Here is a 17,268-nt window from a genome sequence, read left to right as displayed (position 1 = left end):
TCGTACCTACAAGGTTTATGTCTCCCCCGTTCTGGAATATATTCTAGGGGTGGAAGTGCTACATGGCCTCAGCTTACATACGTCGGTAGGAGAGTTCCGTCTCCGGATCCGGGTGGTGAAAGCGGTGACACCGGGCATGCTCACCACCCTCCTCAAGTGTTGCCACAGCCCTGGCGCGTGGTTACAGTGCGACAGTACCGCCTGCCAGGAGGACAGGAGGAGATTGGTCGTACAATATTGGAATTGGAGAAGGCACATATTGTGAGGCCAAGGCACAGTCCCTTTAACTCCCCAGTGTGGCCTGTCAAGAAGCCCGATGGGACCTGGCGAATGACTGTGGACTGTAGGGAGTTAAATAAAGTGACGCCACCCTTGCACGCTGCAGTGCCTTCAATTCATGATTTAATGGATCGTCTGACTGTCTGCCTGGGGACATATTACTATGTAGTGGACTTGGCCCTGGCAGGTCAAAAGCCCACACTGTCAATGGTTGGGCCTGATAGCCCCATGGGGGGCCGGTTTGACTCATGATTTGCAAGTGACGCCAGGGGTGGTGGCTGAGTGGCCACCGCAAGTGACTGTAGTATACAGAGGTCCCAATACCGGGATGATTTTGCGAGGAATCTATGTGCTCTCACTATGGCCTATTATGGGGTCCCCTGTTCTGTTACATGTTGAAACTATGCAAGGGACCCCAAGCAGTGCCATAAAGGTCTGGTACCACAAACCGGGAAAGGTGCCAGTGGCAGCGACCCTCCTGCCTAAGGAGCGGCTAGTTTCAGTGCCTAAGGCTTCCATTCTCTGCTCTGCAGTGAGGGCTTCAACCACCATTTTCAGCCTTCTTTCCTCAGTATTTTCTCCAAGGTCTCTGCCCTGATCATTGGGTTCAGCCGTGTTATATGCTGCCATAAGCGGAGCCCTAGCAGTCCGAGTTCTTCCCGCTCCCACAGCTCGGTAGTTCCGGGAAGCAGCGAGCTCGGAGCACTGAGCTAGGTCTGCGTCCTGCGCCCTCCCGGCTCCATCTCCGCACTTCTCCCTTTCCTCCTCCCCCCACTCGCACGAATCTCCCACCTGTAGGTGATTTCGGTAGTGGGCCTCTTCGTCTTGCCTGTCTGCTGTGCAGGGAGTCCTTTGTGGAGTTTTTGTTGTTCGATTCGTTGTAAATTCCAGGGGAGCTTTACAGAAGCTCACCTCATGCCGCCATTTTTCCTCACTATCCTGTTTTTTTTTTTTTTTTTTTGCCTGTACCATGTTGTTTTGGTTAGCATAGCCTTGTAGTATAGTTTGATATCGAGTAGTGTGGTACCTCCAACTTTGTTCTTCTTTCTCAAGACTGCTGTGGTTATTTGGGGTCTTTTATGGTTCCATATAAATTTTAGGATTATTTGTTCTAGTTCTGTGAAAAATGCCATTGGTATTTTGATAGGGATTGCATTAAATCTATAGATTGCTTTGGATAGTATGGACATTTTAATAATATTAATTCTTCCTATCCATGAGCATGGTATATATTTCCATTTATTTATATCTTATTCATTTTTCTCTCTTCAATGTCTTATAGTTTTCTGGGTACAGGTCTTTTACTTTTTTGGGTGCATTTATTCCTTTTTTTTTTAAATGCAATTGTAAGTAGGATTGTTTTCTTCATTGCTTTTTCTGACAGTTCATTATTGGTGTATAAAAATGTAACTGATTTCTGAATGTTAATTTTGCATCCTGCTACTTTGCTGAATACATTTATCAGTACTAATAGCTTTTTGGTGGAATTTGGGTTCTCTATATACAGTCATCTGCACATAGTGAGTTTTACTTCTTCCTTTCCAATTGGATGCCTTCCCCCCCACCCCTTCTACTTGTCTGATTGCTATGGCTGGATTTCTAGTACTGTGTTGAATAAAAGTGGTAAAAGTGGACATTCTTTTCTTCTTCCTGATATTAAGAAGAATACTTTTAGTTTTTCTCCATTGTTTATGAGGTTAGCTGTGGGTTTGTCATATATGGCAAGGTATGTTTCCTCTACTCCCACTTTGCTTAGAGTTTTTATCATAAATGGATGCTGCACTTTGTCAAAGGCTTTTTCTGCATCTATTGATACGAGCATGTGATTTTTACCTTTCATTTTGTTTATGTGGTGTATCACTTTAATTGATTTGCAGGTATTGAATCAAACTTGCATCCCAGGAATAAATCCCACTTGATCATAGTGTATATTTTTATTATATTGCTGAATTCAGTTTGCTAATATTTTGTTGAGGATTTTTTTGCATCTGTGTAAATCAGAGATATTGGCCCATAGTTTTCTTTCTTTCTTCCTTCCTTCCTTTCTTTTCTTTCCTTTTTTTTTTTTTTTTTTTTTAAGGACCTTTGTCTGGTTTTGGAATCAGGGTAATGGTGGACTTGTTGAATGAGCTTGGGAGCCTTCCCTCTTTTTAAATTTCTTGGAATAGTTTAAGAAGAATAGGTGTTAATTCTTCTTTGAATGTTTGGTGAAATTCACCTGTGAAGCCAACTACAGTAGCATCTCTGTTGTTGGGAGCTTGTTGATTACTGATCAATTTTGTTGGTAGTAATCACTCTGTTCAGATTTTCTGTTTCTTCTTGATTCCGCCTTGGAAGATTGTATGCTTCTAGGAATTTATCCATTTCTTCCAGATTGTCCAATTTGTTGGTGTGTAATTGCTGATAATATTTTCTTAATACTTTTTGTATTTCTGTGGTCCATTGTCACTTCTTTTTCATTTCTACTTTTATTTATTTGGGTCATTTCTCTTATTTTCTTGATGAGACTGGTTAAATGTCCATTTTGTTTATCCTTTCAAAGGACCCGCTCTTGGTTTCATTGATCTTTTGTATTTTTCTAACACTCTATTTCATTTATTTCTGATCTTTATTGTTTTCTTTGTTCTTTTCTCTTTGGGCTTTGTTTGCTGTTCTTTTCCCAGATCCTTTAAGTGTAAAGTTGGATTATTTGAGATTTTTCTTGTTTCTTCAGGTAGGCTTGTGTTACTATGAATTTTCCACTTAGGATTGCTTTTGCTGTGTCCCATAGATTGTGGGTCATTGTGTTTTTGTTTTCATTTGTCTCAAGGTATCTTTTGTTTGCTTCTTTCATCTCATTGTTAACCCATTAATTCTTTTGTAGCATGTTATTTAGATTCCATGTGTGTGTGTTATTGGTCTTTTTTTGTAATTGATTTCTAGTTTCATACCATTATGGTTGGAGAGGACGCTTTATATGATTTCAATATTCTTGAATTGATGAGACCTTTTTTTTGCCCAATATGAGAATATGACGTCTATCTTGGAAATGTTCATGTACATTTGAAAAGACTGTATATTCTGCTACTTTGTGGTGGAATGCTCTAAAAATATCAATTAAATCTATCTGGTCTAGTTTGTCATTTAAGTCCACTGTTTCTTTGTTGATTTTCTGTTTGGAAGATATATCCATTGTTATTAATGGTATGATAAAGTCCCCTGCTATGATTGTATTACTGTCAATCTCTCTTTTTATGTTGGTCATTATTTGTTTATATATTTCAGTGCTCCTATGTTGGATGCATAGATGTTTACTAGGGTTATGTCCTCTTATTGGATTGATTCCTTTATCATTATGTAATGCCCTCCTTTGTCTCTTATTATAGTCTTTGTTTTAAAGTCTATTTTGTCTAATATAAATATTGCTACCTCAGCTTTTTTTCATTTTCTTTTGCATGAAATATCTTTTTCCATCCTTTTACATTTAGTCTATGTATGTCTTTTGATATATGGTGAGTCTCTTGCAGACATCATATGCCTGGGTTTTGCTTTCTTATCCATTGAGTTACTCAGTGTTTTGATTGTAACATTTAATACGTTTACATTTAAAGTGATTATTGATAGGTACATAGTATTGCCATTTTATTAGTCATATGTTTTATATTTTTTGTTTTTGTTTGTTTGTTTTCCCTCTTCTTCTTAAAGAAGTCCCTTTAACATTTCTTGTAATACTGGCTTGGTGGTAATGAATTCCTTGAGCTTTTTCTTGTCTGGGAAGCTTTTTATCTCTCCTTCAATTTTAAATTATAGCCTTGCTGTGTGGAGTAATCTTGGTTGTAGGTCCTTGCTTTTCACTACTTTGAGTATTCCGTGGCACTCTCCATTGGCCTGTAAACTTTCTGTTGAGATTTCAGCTGATAGTTTTATGGGGGCTCCCTTGTAAGTGCCTAATTGCCACTCTCTTGCTATTTTAGGTTTCTCTCTCTGTTTTTAACTTTTTGCGTTTTAATTAAGATGTCTTGGTGGGGGCCTGTTTGGGTTCTACCTTTCTGCCTTTCCTGGTCTTGTATGTTTATTTCCTTCACCAGGTTAGGCAAGTTTTAATCATTATTTTTTCAAATAGGTTTTTGATCCCTTTCTCCTTCTCTTTTCATTCTGGTACTCTTATTATGCAAATGTTGTTGTGCTTGATGTTTCCCAGAGTTCCCTTAAACTACATTCACTTTTTAATTACTTTTTGTTGTTGTTGTTCCAAATGGGTGTTTTCTGCTACCTTGTCTTCTAAATCACTGATTCAGTCCTCTGCTTCATCTAATCTGCTGTTTATTCCTTCTAGCATATTCTTCATTTCAGTTATTGTATTCTTTATTTTTAACTGATTCTTTTCTATGATGTCTATATCCTTCTTTATGCTTGCTATCTCTTTGTTGAAGTTCTCCCTAAGTTCCTTAAGTATTCTTAAAAACCAGTGTTTTAAACTCTAGTAGGTTGGTTTCTGCTATTTCATTTAGTGCTTTTTCTGGAGTTTTCTCCTATTATTTTATTTAGGACATGTTTCTTTGTTTCTCATTTTGGCTGCTTCTCTGTGTTTATTTCTGTGTATTAGGTAGAACTTTGTGTCTCAGACTTTGTTGGGTGGCCTGATGTAATAGGTGTACTCTGTTAGGTGTACTAGGTGTACTCATAGGTCCAATGAACAGTCTTCCTGATCACCTGCACCGTATGTTCCAGGAATGTCCCTTGTGCACATTCTGCATGCTCTCCTGGTGTAGTTGAGCCTTGATTGCTTTTGGTGCATCAGTGGGTGGGATTGAGTCTCAAGTTGACTGGCTGTGAGGATTGGGTAAGCCCACAGCATATGAGCTGCTATGTGGGGGCTGACCCCTCAGAGAGGGATGTGTCCCAGTGGGCTTTTGTGCCTGTTGTTACCATCCTTTGGGTGTGCGACTTGTGGGGCTAATCAGGCAGCGCTTTGGTATTGTCTGAAGCCAGCCTCTAGGTGTGATGTTTCTGGTGTCCTTTGGGAGGGGCTCCTGTGCAGGTCAATTTCAGCCTTGACTGTGACTGGCCTGGGTCTATCTGGTATGAGATACAAAGCTCTATGTGGTTTGTTGCTGCCTGTGCTAAACCTGGAGGCAGGTGGGGGTGGCCTCACTGTGAAACAAGGCCAGCCAGCTGCCACCAGTATTAGGCCCAAGACAGCTTAACAAAATGCCCAGAGCACCCCTCAGTCTGTTACCATCTACCAGCTTCTTATAAGGCTCAGCCACTGAAAGTGCCTCTTTAGGTACATACGGCTGGCTTGTTGTCCCAGTGCTGACTGTGCCCCCAACGATATCATCCAAGTTGGGCGGGACAGAGTCCCAACAGTGTGGGACAGGTAGTATTCACAAAGTTAATGCACATTCAGTTTTTGCACCAGTGCCTGTGGCCACTCCTCAAAACACCTGGAGAACACTGTGGCCCGCAGCCACTCACCTTGGTCCCACAGATCCCTGATAGCTGCTCAAAAAAGGCTGCAGTGTGAGCTGGGCCTGACAAACAAAATTTTCCCAGTTGACCACATGGGCTGCTATAGGCCATCCATTGCTGTAAAAGCCTCCTGCAGCTTATGGGATGGCGCTTGCTGCTCAGGAGCTGAGAGTGCCCCCATCAATGCTAGATGATTTGGTGGGGTGGGGTCTCATGGAGTCACCTACGTGATATAGTCCCAGAGTTCACAAGCCAATGTAGTCTCAGATTTAGCTGTGTGAGGGGGGCGTTCAACACAGGAAAGATGGCACCCACCTGTAGACTATACATGACATGGGCTCCACAAAGGCATAAATGGCAGCTGTCCCTCTAGCCCTTGCCACATAGCCACACAATTCAGTCTTTTCCTGTATGTCTCTCGTACATTTCAAGTTGCTGCCCCTCTGCTGGATCCCAGCTGAGTTCTTGAAACCGAGTTAGTCTGTACATTGGCCCTATAACAGACATCTGGATTTTCCAGCTGCCTTCTGTCTCACGAGTATGGGTGGAATTCTCATTGATTTTCAGTGCCAGAAAATCACTGAAAACTTTCCCAGCAGGGAACCCTCTGTGTTGGGGAGCCTGGTGTGGGGCTGGGACCCCTCATTCTTCAGAGGGCACCTCTGCCGCCGAGATGTCCCTTTCAATGCTCAAGCACTACCTGTGGTTTTGAGGTCAGCCTGTTTCACATCTCTGCCTTTCCTACCAGTCTCAATGTGCCCTTTTCTTTATATCCTTAGTTATAGCATTCTATTCAGCTAGTCTTCAGATGATTCTCAAGGTTGATTGTTCTGTAATTTATTTGTTATTTAAATGTGGCCATGGGAGGGAGCAGGCATAGCATTTACTTACTGTGTCATCCTGAAATCTCACCTCATCTTCATTTATGAAACACAATTTCCTGGTGTGTTTTTTTCTTTCAATATTTCGGATATGACATATCCCTGCCTTCTGGTCTCTATTGTTTCTGAAGAGAAACCCTTGTCAAACTTATTAAGGCTCCCTTGTATGTGACAAGTCATTTTTCTCATGTTGCTCTTAAGATTTTGTCCTTACCTTTGTTTTTCAACATTTTTTATTGTAATATGTCTGGGTGTGGATCTTTTATGTTTATTCCACTTGGCATATCCTTGATGTGTAAGTTAAGGTTTTCATTAAATCAGGAAGTTTACAGCCTTCTTTCTTTATTTATTTTTAAGTACACTTTATTGGGGAATATTGGGGTACAGTGTGTTTCTCCAGGGCCCATCAGCTCCAAGTAGTTGTCCTTCAGTTTAGTTGTGGAGGGCGCAGCTCAGCTCCAAGTACAGTCACTGTTTTCAATCTTTAGTTGCAGGGGGCACAGCCCACCATCTCATGTGGGAATTGAACCAGCAACCTTGTTGTTGAGAGCCTACGCTTTAACCAACTGAGCCATCCGGCTGCCCCTCCAGAAGCTCAGTGGCAGCTTGTTGGTGCAGTTCACTCGCCCATGTGGGACTCGAACGGGCAACCCTGTCGTTCAGAGCCCACGCTCTAACCAACTGAGCCATCTGGGCACCCCGGCCTTATATCTTTGAATTGTTTTTTCTGCTCCTTCCCTCTTTCCTTCTGGCACTTTTATTAAAAGGTATGCTTGTGTGCTTAATGGTGTCCCATATTTCACTGAGGTTCTATTTATTTTTCTTCAGTCTTTTTTTCTCTTTAGCTTAGATTGCCTAATGTATATCAATCTATCTTCAAGTTTTCTGGTTCTTTTGCCAGATCAGATATACTATTGAGCCCTTTTATTGAATTTTTCACTCTAGTTAATGTACTTATGGACTTCAGAATTTTTATTTGTTCTTTTTCTATCTCTTTACTGATATCCTCTATTTGATGAGATATTGTCATTGTACCTTCCTTTACTTCCTTAGACATGGCTTCCTTTATTTCTTTGTACACATTTATTATAGCTGCTTTAAAGTCTTAGCTAATCTGACATCTGAGCCTCCAAAGGCAGTTTCTGTTGCCTGAATTTTTTTCTTGTGTATGGTCACAATTTCCTGTTTTTGTTTTTGTTTTTTTGTACCTTGTAATTTTTGTTTCAGGTTGAAAACTGAATATTTTAGATAATACATTGTAGCCACTGTGGATATGATCCCCCAACCAGCATATGTTGTTGTTTTTGCTAGTTTGCTTAGTGACACATTTGCTTAGTCTGGGCTATTGTTGTGAAATTCATTTCCCCTGCAGTGTTCAGCCTCAGATGTTCCTCAGATGGTGCAGCCTTGGGCATATGCAATTACTCTAGAATAAAATATTTCTAGCAAGGCTATTTTTGACTGTCTTCCCCCACCCCCCAGCTCCTTATTAAAGTGTCTACCTCTGTTGGTTAGTTGTTACTAATTTCTAGCTGATAGAACTATTGTTTTCCACAGTGTTCTGGCGCATAAATTGCTCTTCAATTATCCAATTAAATTCAAGCCCTTTTGCAGCTGTAATCTTTGAGGCCAGCCTTTCAGATTCATTCTGATTTCAGGACCATCTTTCATAGCTACCTCTTTGCCTGGTTTTCTCTGATAAACTTCTAGCTTGTCTATTGTTTAGCTTGTTTCTCTCATGGAGTTACTACTCTCCTCCCCTTAATTGCCAACATCCAAATTTTCCATTGTTTTCAACAGTTTCCTTAGGTTTATACTTCTCCCCACTCTGTTCCAAACAAAGTCAATGACTAGTCATCTAGAGGATGACCATCTTGGACCAATCCAGAGTCTAAGAATGTAAGACTGATTCTTAAGAATGTACTTTTTACTATAAGAACTCTTAGCTTTTCTTTCTTCTTTGGAACATTCTGGGTATTGGCTAGTTGTGTTTCTGGTTTACAAACCCTGAGACCCTTAAATAAATCATTATCATTTATTTCTAGACAAAGTCTTTGGATTCATTTACACTCAGTCAACATGGGATATGAGATCTCAAAGTATAATTGTGGATTTATATATTTCTCCTATGTATTTTGCAGCTCTCTTATTAGATACATAAGTACATAGGATTGTATGTCCTCTTGATGAAAATACCCCTTTATCTGTTATGAAATTATATTTTTTACTTTGTAATATTCTTTCTGCTGAAGTCTACTTTGTCTGATATTAACATATCTTTTCGAGCTTTCTTTTGACTTGTTTCAGCGTGGTATATTTTTATCCTTTCACTTTTAACCTATTTTTGGTTTTGTATTTAAAATTCATTTCTTGACAGCAACGTACAGTTTTTCCTTTTTTATTATTCAATTTTACAGTCTATACCTTTAAATCAGGAGGTTTGGTGCATTTACACTCAATGTGATAACTGATATGGTTAAAATTATGTCTAGCGTCTTCATCTTGCTATTTCTCTTCTCTTTGTCTATTTGTTCTTGGTGTTCTCCCCCTTCTTTTTTCTTTTTTAATCTTTTTTTGCTTTCATTTGGATCGAGTTTTTAATGATTTGTATTTATTTCCTTTGTTGGCTTATTGTTTATAACTTTTTTGGCTTCTTTAGCATTTATGATATATGTCTTTAACTTTGGTTGCTTTAGCATTTGTAATATACATCTTTAACTTATCACAGACCACCTTCAAGTAATATTATGTAAGAGGATACCAGTGACTTGCTTTCATTTCTCCCGTTCTGATTTTTATGTCAATGTTACACAGTTCACTTTATGCATATGTTATAAACTCCACAATATATTGTTATTATTTTTATTTAAGGAGTCAATTATGTTTTAAGAAGATTTAAATAATGAGGAAAATATTTTTATATTTACTCATGTATTTACCATTTTTGGAGTTCTTGCAAAACAATATGTATCTTTTTTCTCTAAACTCATTGTATAAAACAGCCCAGTCAATTCCAGGACAGTGAATGTTTGTCTTTTCCATTAGCCCTGCTGATGGTGATTTAGACTGGATGCTCGAGGACCTGGTCCTTTTTCTGGCTAGCATCTGGCTCAATAAACCTTTTCTTTCAGAAAAACTTTCAGCCTGGAAAGTTTTTGATTAACAGCCTCATAACTGTTAAATACATTTTTCTTAGTTTATGTTTTAATTTTGTGTTCTTTTTAAATTGGACTTTTCCATAGTTCATAGTAAAATTTGTTCATATCCTTTATGGTTTCTGCTTTTTGTTTCATGCTCTTTCAAATTGTATTATTTAATATTTTATTTATATTTTAAGTAATTGGTTTTAGTTTTTAAGTTTGCATACTGAATTCATGTACCACTTATTTATTATAATGTGTGAGATGACTAGATAATCCACCTGATTTTCTCAACATCATTTACTTAATACAATATACTATCTCCATTGTTTCAAATGAGAATTTCAACATATACTAAATTCTTATGTATGTTGGGATGTGTTTGTTCTTTTTTAAAATCAGCAGTACACTTTTAAATTATGTTTATAATAATACACATTTCCAAAAGAAAATTCCTGCTTATTCTCCAAGGTGATATATTTCCAGGTGAAGTTAAAAATTATTTGTCAACTAGAACAAAACCAAACTGTCCATCAATTTGTGTGTGTGTGTGTGTGTGTGTGTGTGTGTGTGTTTATTGAAATTGAGTTGTTTTACAGAATTTTCTGTAAGGGTAAATACAAATATAAAATGATAGAATTTTTCCTGGTGTAAAAAGGGGAAAAGGCCTTTGCTCCTCTTCTCAAGAGCATTGCCTTAAGGAAATTGTAAAGCTTTTCTCTGTCCTTTTGATGTGTATATAAATCTTTTTAGAAAATAAATAAGCCTTTTATTATTTTTGTAACCCAGGAAACCTGTTTCTTAAAGGCTTTGGAGCCATATCTTTGAAATGTGACTAACACAGATAACCACCCTAATTACCAGGTGAATTTAGGATGAACTCTGTGTAGCAAATGGGTTGTCAAGTCCTCTTGAATAGTTATGTATAACCATTAAAATTCACACTTTTACATAAAAGTGTGATATATCTGTTATTGCAAACTCATTAGCAGATGATCTGATGCCAATCACAGTCCAGTTTAATCTAGTTTACTAATAGATTGTTTCTTTTTTTCTCTATCTACAGAGAGGATTTTCTGGATTTGCAAGAAATATTTTTAAATATTTCCCCAACACCTCTCATCCAGAAAACTGGTGTGTGTGTGTGTGTGTGTGTGTGTGTGTGTGTGTGTACGCATGTGTGCATGCACATACTCAGATATATGTGTACATTTTTTCTCTATATGGATTCTATGTTTTAATGTTATGAAAATTTTAATACTTTTGTAATTATTTTGAATGGAAACACATTTCTATTGTTGACACAAGAGTAAATTGATGTCATAAAGTGAGCAGGAAATCGGCATATATTCAATTTGTAGACGGAAGAGGGTTACATGTTAAACCTGACAAGTTTAGGAGATTGAAAATAACCACATAGGATGGTGTGAACATGAAAGTTCCTAAGGTGGGCCATGGCGGGAAGTTACATCTTTAGCCTGAAGCTTCCTTGATAAGGTCAATCTTTACCTTAAGTGAGCCTGTTTATTGTCTTTTTGCACCTAAAATGACATCCTTAGAATGTCAGTAATCCCATTTTCCAGACCAGGGTAGGAAACTACAGACTCCCACATTGTTATTCTTGTCCCGATTACCATTTCTATGCGCTGTAAAAAGTGAACTAGTAACTATCCTGTAGCTACTTATGTAGAAGTACCTAGGAGGGGGGTGGTAGATGAGGGTAAATGGAGTAGAATATATGGCGATGGAAGGAGAACCGACTCTGGGTGGTGAACACATAATGGAATATATAGATGATGTAATACAGAATTGTATACCTGAAATCTATGTATCTTTACTAACAATTGTCACCCCAATAAACTTTAATTAAAAAAAGAAAAAAAAAAGGGAAGTTCCTGTCCCTCCAATTTACTTTTATCCAATCCCAGGGATTTCCCTGCTTTGCTTACTCCCACCCCCCTTAATCTACCACCAATGGATTTCATGTAACCCTCCTCCTTTGATTCTACATATAAAATAAGCTGCAAACCGCCATTTTGCAGAACATTTTCTCAACCCGTTGAGATTTTGCTTCCCAGCAATTGTCGTCAGTTTGGCTCAAATAAACTCTTATTCGCTTTTTCTTAGGCTGGATGCTTTTTCTTCGACAAGTGTATATTCCTCAGTGGAATGACAGCTGAAATATTTTATACCATTAGGATAAAACTTGAGTAAAACTCTCAGAAGAATGTGCACTTTGCATTGTGTGCTTTTTCTCTCTTGAATAGTGGTACGTGTGGCACTCATGTTGTTTTAGCTTATATGCATTTTCTCTTTATTATGTTTCATGTATTGAGACAGGTTAGTTAGCATGTTACTAGGTAGACAAGGAGGTCCCTGGTGGAATAAACCAAAAAAAGCAGCCTTATCCTGAAACTCCAGGTTCTGGAATGTCTCCTTCACTCCAGGACAGAGATATGCGGTTAATAAATTATCTCAAATGCCTTTTGGCCAACAAAGGAACAAATCTGGTAGATAGGAACGGGTTATTTCGTTAATCCCTTCAGCACAGGCAAACAGGACAAACCCAATGGAGGAATTCCATCAGGAGGCTCCAGCCCCGTCCCCAACCAGCCAAGAGATGGTATAAAAGAGTTTTTGCCTCAGTCACTGGGCACCCCTTGCGGTCGGGAGCTCTGCCCCTTAGCTTTCAATAAACTATCCTCTTTTAAAACTCTTTGCCTCTCTTGGGTCCATGTTTCCATTTTTCCATCTCATGAGACATGATCCCAGCATTCTCTCACTCAAAAATCCCCTATGCCATTTGGGGACTCACAGAGAAATAGTCGTACATCAGTATCATTTGCATAATTTTAAAATTAGTATTCCTAAGATAAAGTCAGCCCTTACAGGGTATTCTTTGAAAGTTCTACTGTACTTTGTTTCAAGTACTTTCTTTTACTCATAAATATTCATTGCACCACCTCACTGTAGTTTTGTTTTCAAGCCCCCATATCACAGGTTGCCAGTTCTAATCAGCCATCAGTATGAGTAACGAAAGAAAGGACCAGGGCTCCCAGAAATCCCAGCAGCAAACACGCTGGACACTGAAGGCCAAACCTCATCTACCATGGAGTCGCAACAGAGGCTTCCCGGAAGCGCAGTTCCAGAGTGGGTCGTGGGTATACTTTTGCGCATGAGCAATTCCCGCTCTTTCGTAGTCGCCATTTCCCGGCTTGCTCCCCAAAGGGGAGAGAACTGGGAGCCTCCAGCTGGGCGCAGCGCCGCACAGGAGAATCTCCACGGGGCGGGAACCGTGGCGGTGTCCCCGCTGGTGTGTCCACGGCCCCGCTTTGGGGACGCCAGGCCGGGGCAGGGGGAAGTCGGGTCTCCGCGGCTGCGCAGAGTCGGAGAGCCTGCAAGCCACCCCCTTCGCTGAGGCCGAATGGGTCTCTGAGGGCCCCTGGGGAGGGAGCCGGGCGGGAGGCGGCGTGGAGGCCGGTTGTCCGCCTTTCCGTTCCTCCCCAGAAGCCTCGTTTGTCGACCCGTGTGAGAGCAGCGGCTGCAAGAGACCTGGGGCGCCAGCCGAGGTGGGGACGGCCGCTGGTGACGTGGATCCAAACCCGTCCCTGGTGATTCCAGCTGGCGCGTCGCGGTGCTGGGCGCTGGGGACACGGCGGTGTCAGGCTCCAGGGACCTGGGCTCCAGTCCATTGCCTGCCAGGAAAGGGGCAGGTTCTTCTCGGTACGATTCAGATACTCACCTGTAAAATGATAATACTATTGGTGTTGTTTTCTGTATTAAATAGGATAGTATATTTAAAGTGTGATGACTCAATAAAGGTGAGCGGCTTTTATAATTACAAAGTATGCTGTTCTTTCATTATTGGCTCATCTAATCATAATCATCATAACCATCCTTTCCATGGGCATTAACCACCTCTATTTTAATAAATACGAATACTACAAGTTCAGAGATATTGTTTTACCCAGCGTTAGCAGGTGGGCTTTAAATTTTCACTTGCTAGTTCATGCTGTTTCCTACATTAAAATTCGCAGTAATTGACCCTGAGCATCGCTAGAACATAATCGTGTAGTGTAGTGGATTAGGTCCACCCAATATTAGCATGTAGTGTTCTATTTCCAAAAATTATTGAGGCTTCCTCAGAACTCTTGTGTGGAAGGTTAAAATTAAGGCCCTTCCCGCATTCTCCATCCTGTCTCTATTCTCAGAGGAATGTTAAACATGTAATTTGAAACTGTAAATTAAGCCCAGAATTTTAATTCTTGCTTGGAATCCTATCCAAGCAAGAGGGGAAATGGAACAGACGTTTTTTAAAAAATGAAAACTGCAATTTCATCCATGCTCCATGTTATGAAAGTGTCATAGTACCTCTGATTGGCTGGTGTATCTGGGCTTATTAATTAGGCATTTTGTAAGCAACAGGCTGACTGAAAGTGGTTTCTGCTGTATGTAACAGAAGGGATTTCAGCATTATGGCATCCTTTTGCTACCTACATGAAGTGCCTGTTTGGGGGTTATGGTACCAAATTGTTGTTTTAGAAGTTAGATTTATGTCACTATCAGCAGATTATTTTGCCATGTTAGAATTCATCAAGGCCTAATTAAATTTTACTCTAGGCCCAGCCTAAGTTTGGAGGGGATAGTAAATTCCAGGGTACTGTCTGGATTTGTGGTACTTAGTGAAGACTTATAGAATCAGAATGGTACATAAAGCATTGTTAAAATTTAATTCTTCATGTAAAAGATAAACAGCATTTTTAGCTACGACAGTCACTAGATTTTTAATAGCAGAGCCTAGCATAGAGCACAAGACTCCAGAGCCACGATATCATATTTAATACGTGATTTAATGAATCATGGAGAAGTGATTTTTGAGAAACTAATTTAGGAGAAACATTTTTGAAAGCTTTGGAGACTTTCTAACCTTGTGGGGTTTATAATAATAATAGGAGAAATTGTTATGACTTGTAACTTAAACACTTTTCCATACCGTGTTTACCTGAAAATAAGACCTAGCCGGACCATCAGCTCTAATACGTCTTTTGGAGCAAAAATTAACGTAAGACCCGGTCTTATTTTAACATAAGACCGGGTCTTATATAATGTAACATAATATAAGACCTGGCCTTTATAATATAATACCAGGTATAATATTGTATAATATAATATAATACCAGGTGTTATATTAATTTTTGCTCCAAAAGACACATTAGAGTTGATGGTCCGGCTAGGTCTTATTTTCAGGGAAACACAGTATCAGTAAATACTTCTCTTCTGCATCATTTGTAATGCCAGCATAGAGTTCCATACTTTGGTATATATTATACACCTTGCTTAACTAATCTATTAATGGATGTTTAAGTTTTCAATTCTTTTGTGTTATTTGGTAAATGGACACGTAATTTTAAAAACGGCCAATAAGAAAGAAATGTTTAGATTCAGTCAAAAATGTCCCAAGATCACCAAGATTATATCAAAGTCACCAATGGACAGGTGGGTACTCCTTTATCATGGTTCTTCCTATTCCTTTTCATAGCTTAAAGGGACATTTATCCAGAGGTTTAAAATGTATGGAAATTTCTCATAGGTGATTCCTGAAACTGCAAGATAAGGTCTCATGACTTCTGTCTTTCAACTTTCCCTATTCTGGCTTCATAGTTTCTATCCTGTCCCAAGAGCTGCAGAAAATGAACACATTTCAGGTAAGTCATTTAGCCCTTACTTTGTTTTTTTTTGTTTGTTTGTTTGTTTTTTAATTTTATTAAATTTATTGGGGTGACAATTGTTAGTAAAATTACATAGATTTCAGGTGTACAATTCTGTATTACATCATCTATAAATCCCATTGTGTGTTCATCACCCAGAGTCAGTTCTCCTTCCATCACCATATATTAGCCCTTACTTTGTTTCACTGTGTGTGTGTGTGTTTGTGTGTGTGTGTGTGTTCAATGAGTTTTATGAAAGAGAGCCCATATATTAAATTTAAAAAGAAAACAGTTTAAAATCACGTTCAGGGAAAATACTGTAACTAGCACAGCATTTCTCAAAATGTGGTCTGCGGATCTCTGGGAGCCCCAAGAGGTCAGTGAGGTCAAACGTAATATTAAGATCCAGATTGAATTGCACACTGTTGACATTTGCACTGATGGTATAAAAGCAATGGTGAATAGATTGCTACCTGTTTGGCGTGAATCAAGACGATGACACCAATGACATTTCATTCCTCTGCAATGTACTTACAGTAAAATATTGCCATTCTTATTTAAGGATATCATTGGTGAAACAGTAAAAATTATTATTTTTATTAAATCTTGACCCTTGAATACACATCTTTTTAATATTCTGTGTGACAAAATGGGAAGTTCACATAAAGTACTTTTGCTGCATTCTGAAGTATGGTGGTGGTTGTCTTGAGGAAAAGCACTTGTGTGATTGATGTGTGAGTTCCTCTAGCCACTTTTTTCATGGAACACTTTTACTTGAAAGAGCAACTGGCAAGCAAGCTGTGGTTATTCACACTTGGGTATTTAATAAATGTTTTCTCAAAAATGAGTGAAATGAGCCTGTCACTTCAAGGAAAATACTTGATACTATTTGTTGCCAATGTTATATGTAAGCTGTAAGTGAAAATTAGAATTTTGGAAGACTTGTATCCTCTGCTATGAACTTAATAACTTCTAAGACTTTTCTGTTGAGATTGATGAGGATACTAACAAATGTGATACGTTTTTATGTTATGTAATAAAATGTGTCAACATTTGAGTAGTATTTTTGATATAAGTGTTCAGAGGCAAGCTCAAGCAGCTTAAGAGGACAGAATGATATAGTGAAATGAGGAACGGGGAATGAGTTGGTTAGGGATTGCCCATTCTAAAAGGTAATAGTTGAGGAAAGTCCTAAATTAAATGAAACAGAGAACCAAGTAGAAAAATGGTGGAAGAGCATTCTAGATAGGAGGAATAGCAAATACAAACACCCTGAGGTATGTTCCAGAAACTGTGGGAGAAAGGTAAGAGGTGAGATCTAAGAGGTAGAATCAAAGAGGTAAAAGAACTAGAATATGTAGGACCTTGTAGGTTGTAGAAAACATTGAATTTTAATTGTATTGATTGATTGATTAAAAATTTTTTAAATCATACTTTTTACAATCAAAGGACTGTACATAATGTATATGTATAATTTAGGGAATACTGATTAAGTAAACAGCAGTATATCCCCTATCTGGCTTAAAAGATAAAATTTACTGGTACCTTTGAAGCCCCTGTGTGCCCCTCCTTAATCTCATTGCAGTATAATCCAGATAAAATTAATCCTGAATTCTGTAGGAGTTATTTCCTGCTTTTTAAGTTTAATATTTTAAAACAAAATAGCTTACTTGACAATTAATTAAATGCCCAGCCCTTTGATAAGCTCTTGACAAAGTCTGTTTTACATAAGCCTCACAACTACCTTTTGAAGTATTATTAACTCACTTTTTTGTATTATTTTGTTTACTGTTTAGTCTGGAGATTACA

The 17,268-nt window shown here is 38.7% G+C and overlaps 1 protein-coding gene across 5 annotated transcripts in view; it reads left to right on the top strand.

The window, feature by feature from the left end:
* The first annotated feature begins 12,890 nt into the window (after window positions 1-12,890).
* ZNF25 (zinc finger protein 25) overlaps window positions 12,891-17,268 on the top strand; it is a 36,703-nt gene continuing 32,325 nt past the window's right edge. Inside the window, exons 1-2 of one of the 5 annotated variants that reach the window (XM_074337335.1) lie at window positions 12,891-13,474; window positions 15,342-15,456. In XM_074337335.1, coding sequence (XP_074193436.1) covers window positions 15,442-15,456 — 15 coding nt within the window. In that variant the 5' untranslated portion in view covers window positions 12,891-13,474; window positions 15,342-15,441. Of the gene's footprint in view, window positions 13,475-15,341; window positions 15,457-17,268 lie in introns of those variants that run through there. The other 4 variants (XM_019717340.2, XM_019717338.2, XM_074337336.1 and 1 more) reach the window with 4 other exon arrangements.

Source organism: Rhinolophus sinicus, linkage group LG07 (genome assembly GCF_036562045.2).
Source record: "Rhinolophus sinicus isolate RSC01 linkage group LG07, ASM3656204v1, whole genome shotgun sequence".
Taxonomy (NCBI): domain Eukaryota; kingdom Metazoa; phylum Chordata; class Mammalia; order Chiroptera; family Rhinolophidae; genus Rhinolophus; species Rhinolophus sinicus.
Note: the sequence above shows the minus strand (reverse complement) of the source record. Positions and strands in the feature narration are given on the sequence as shown.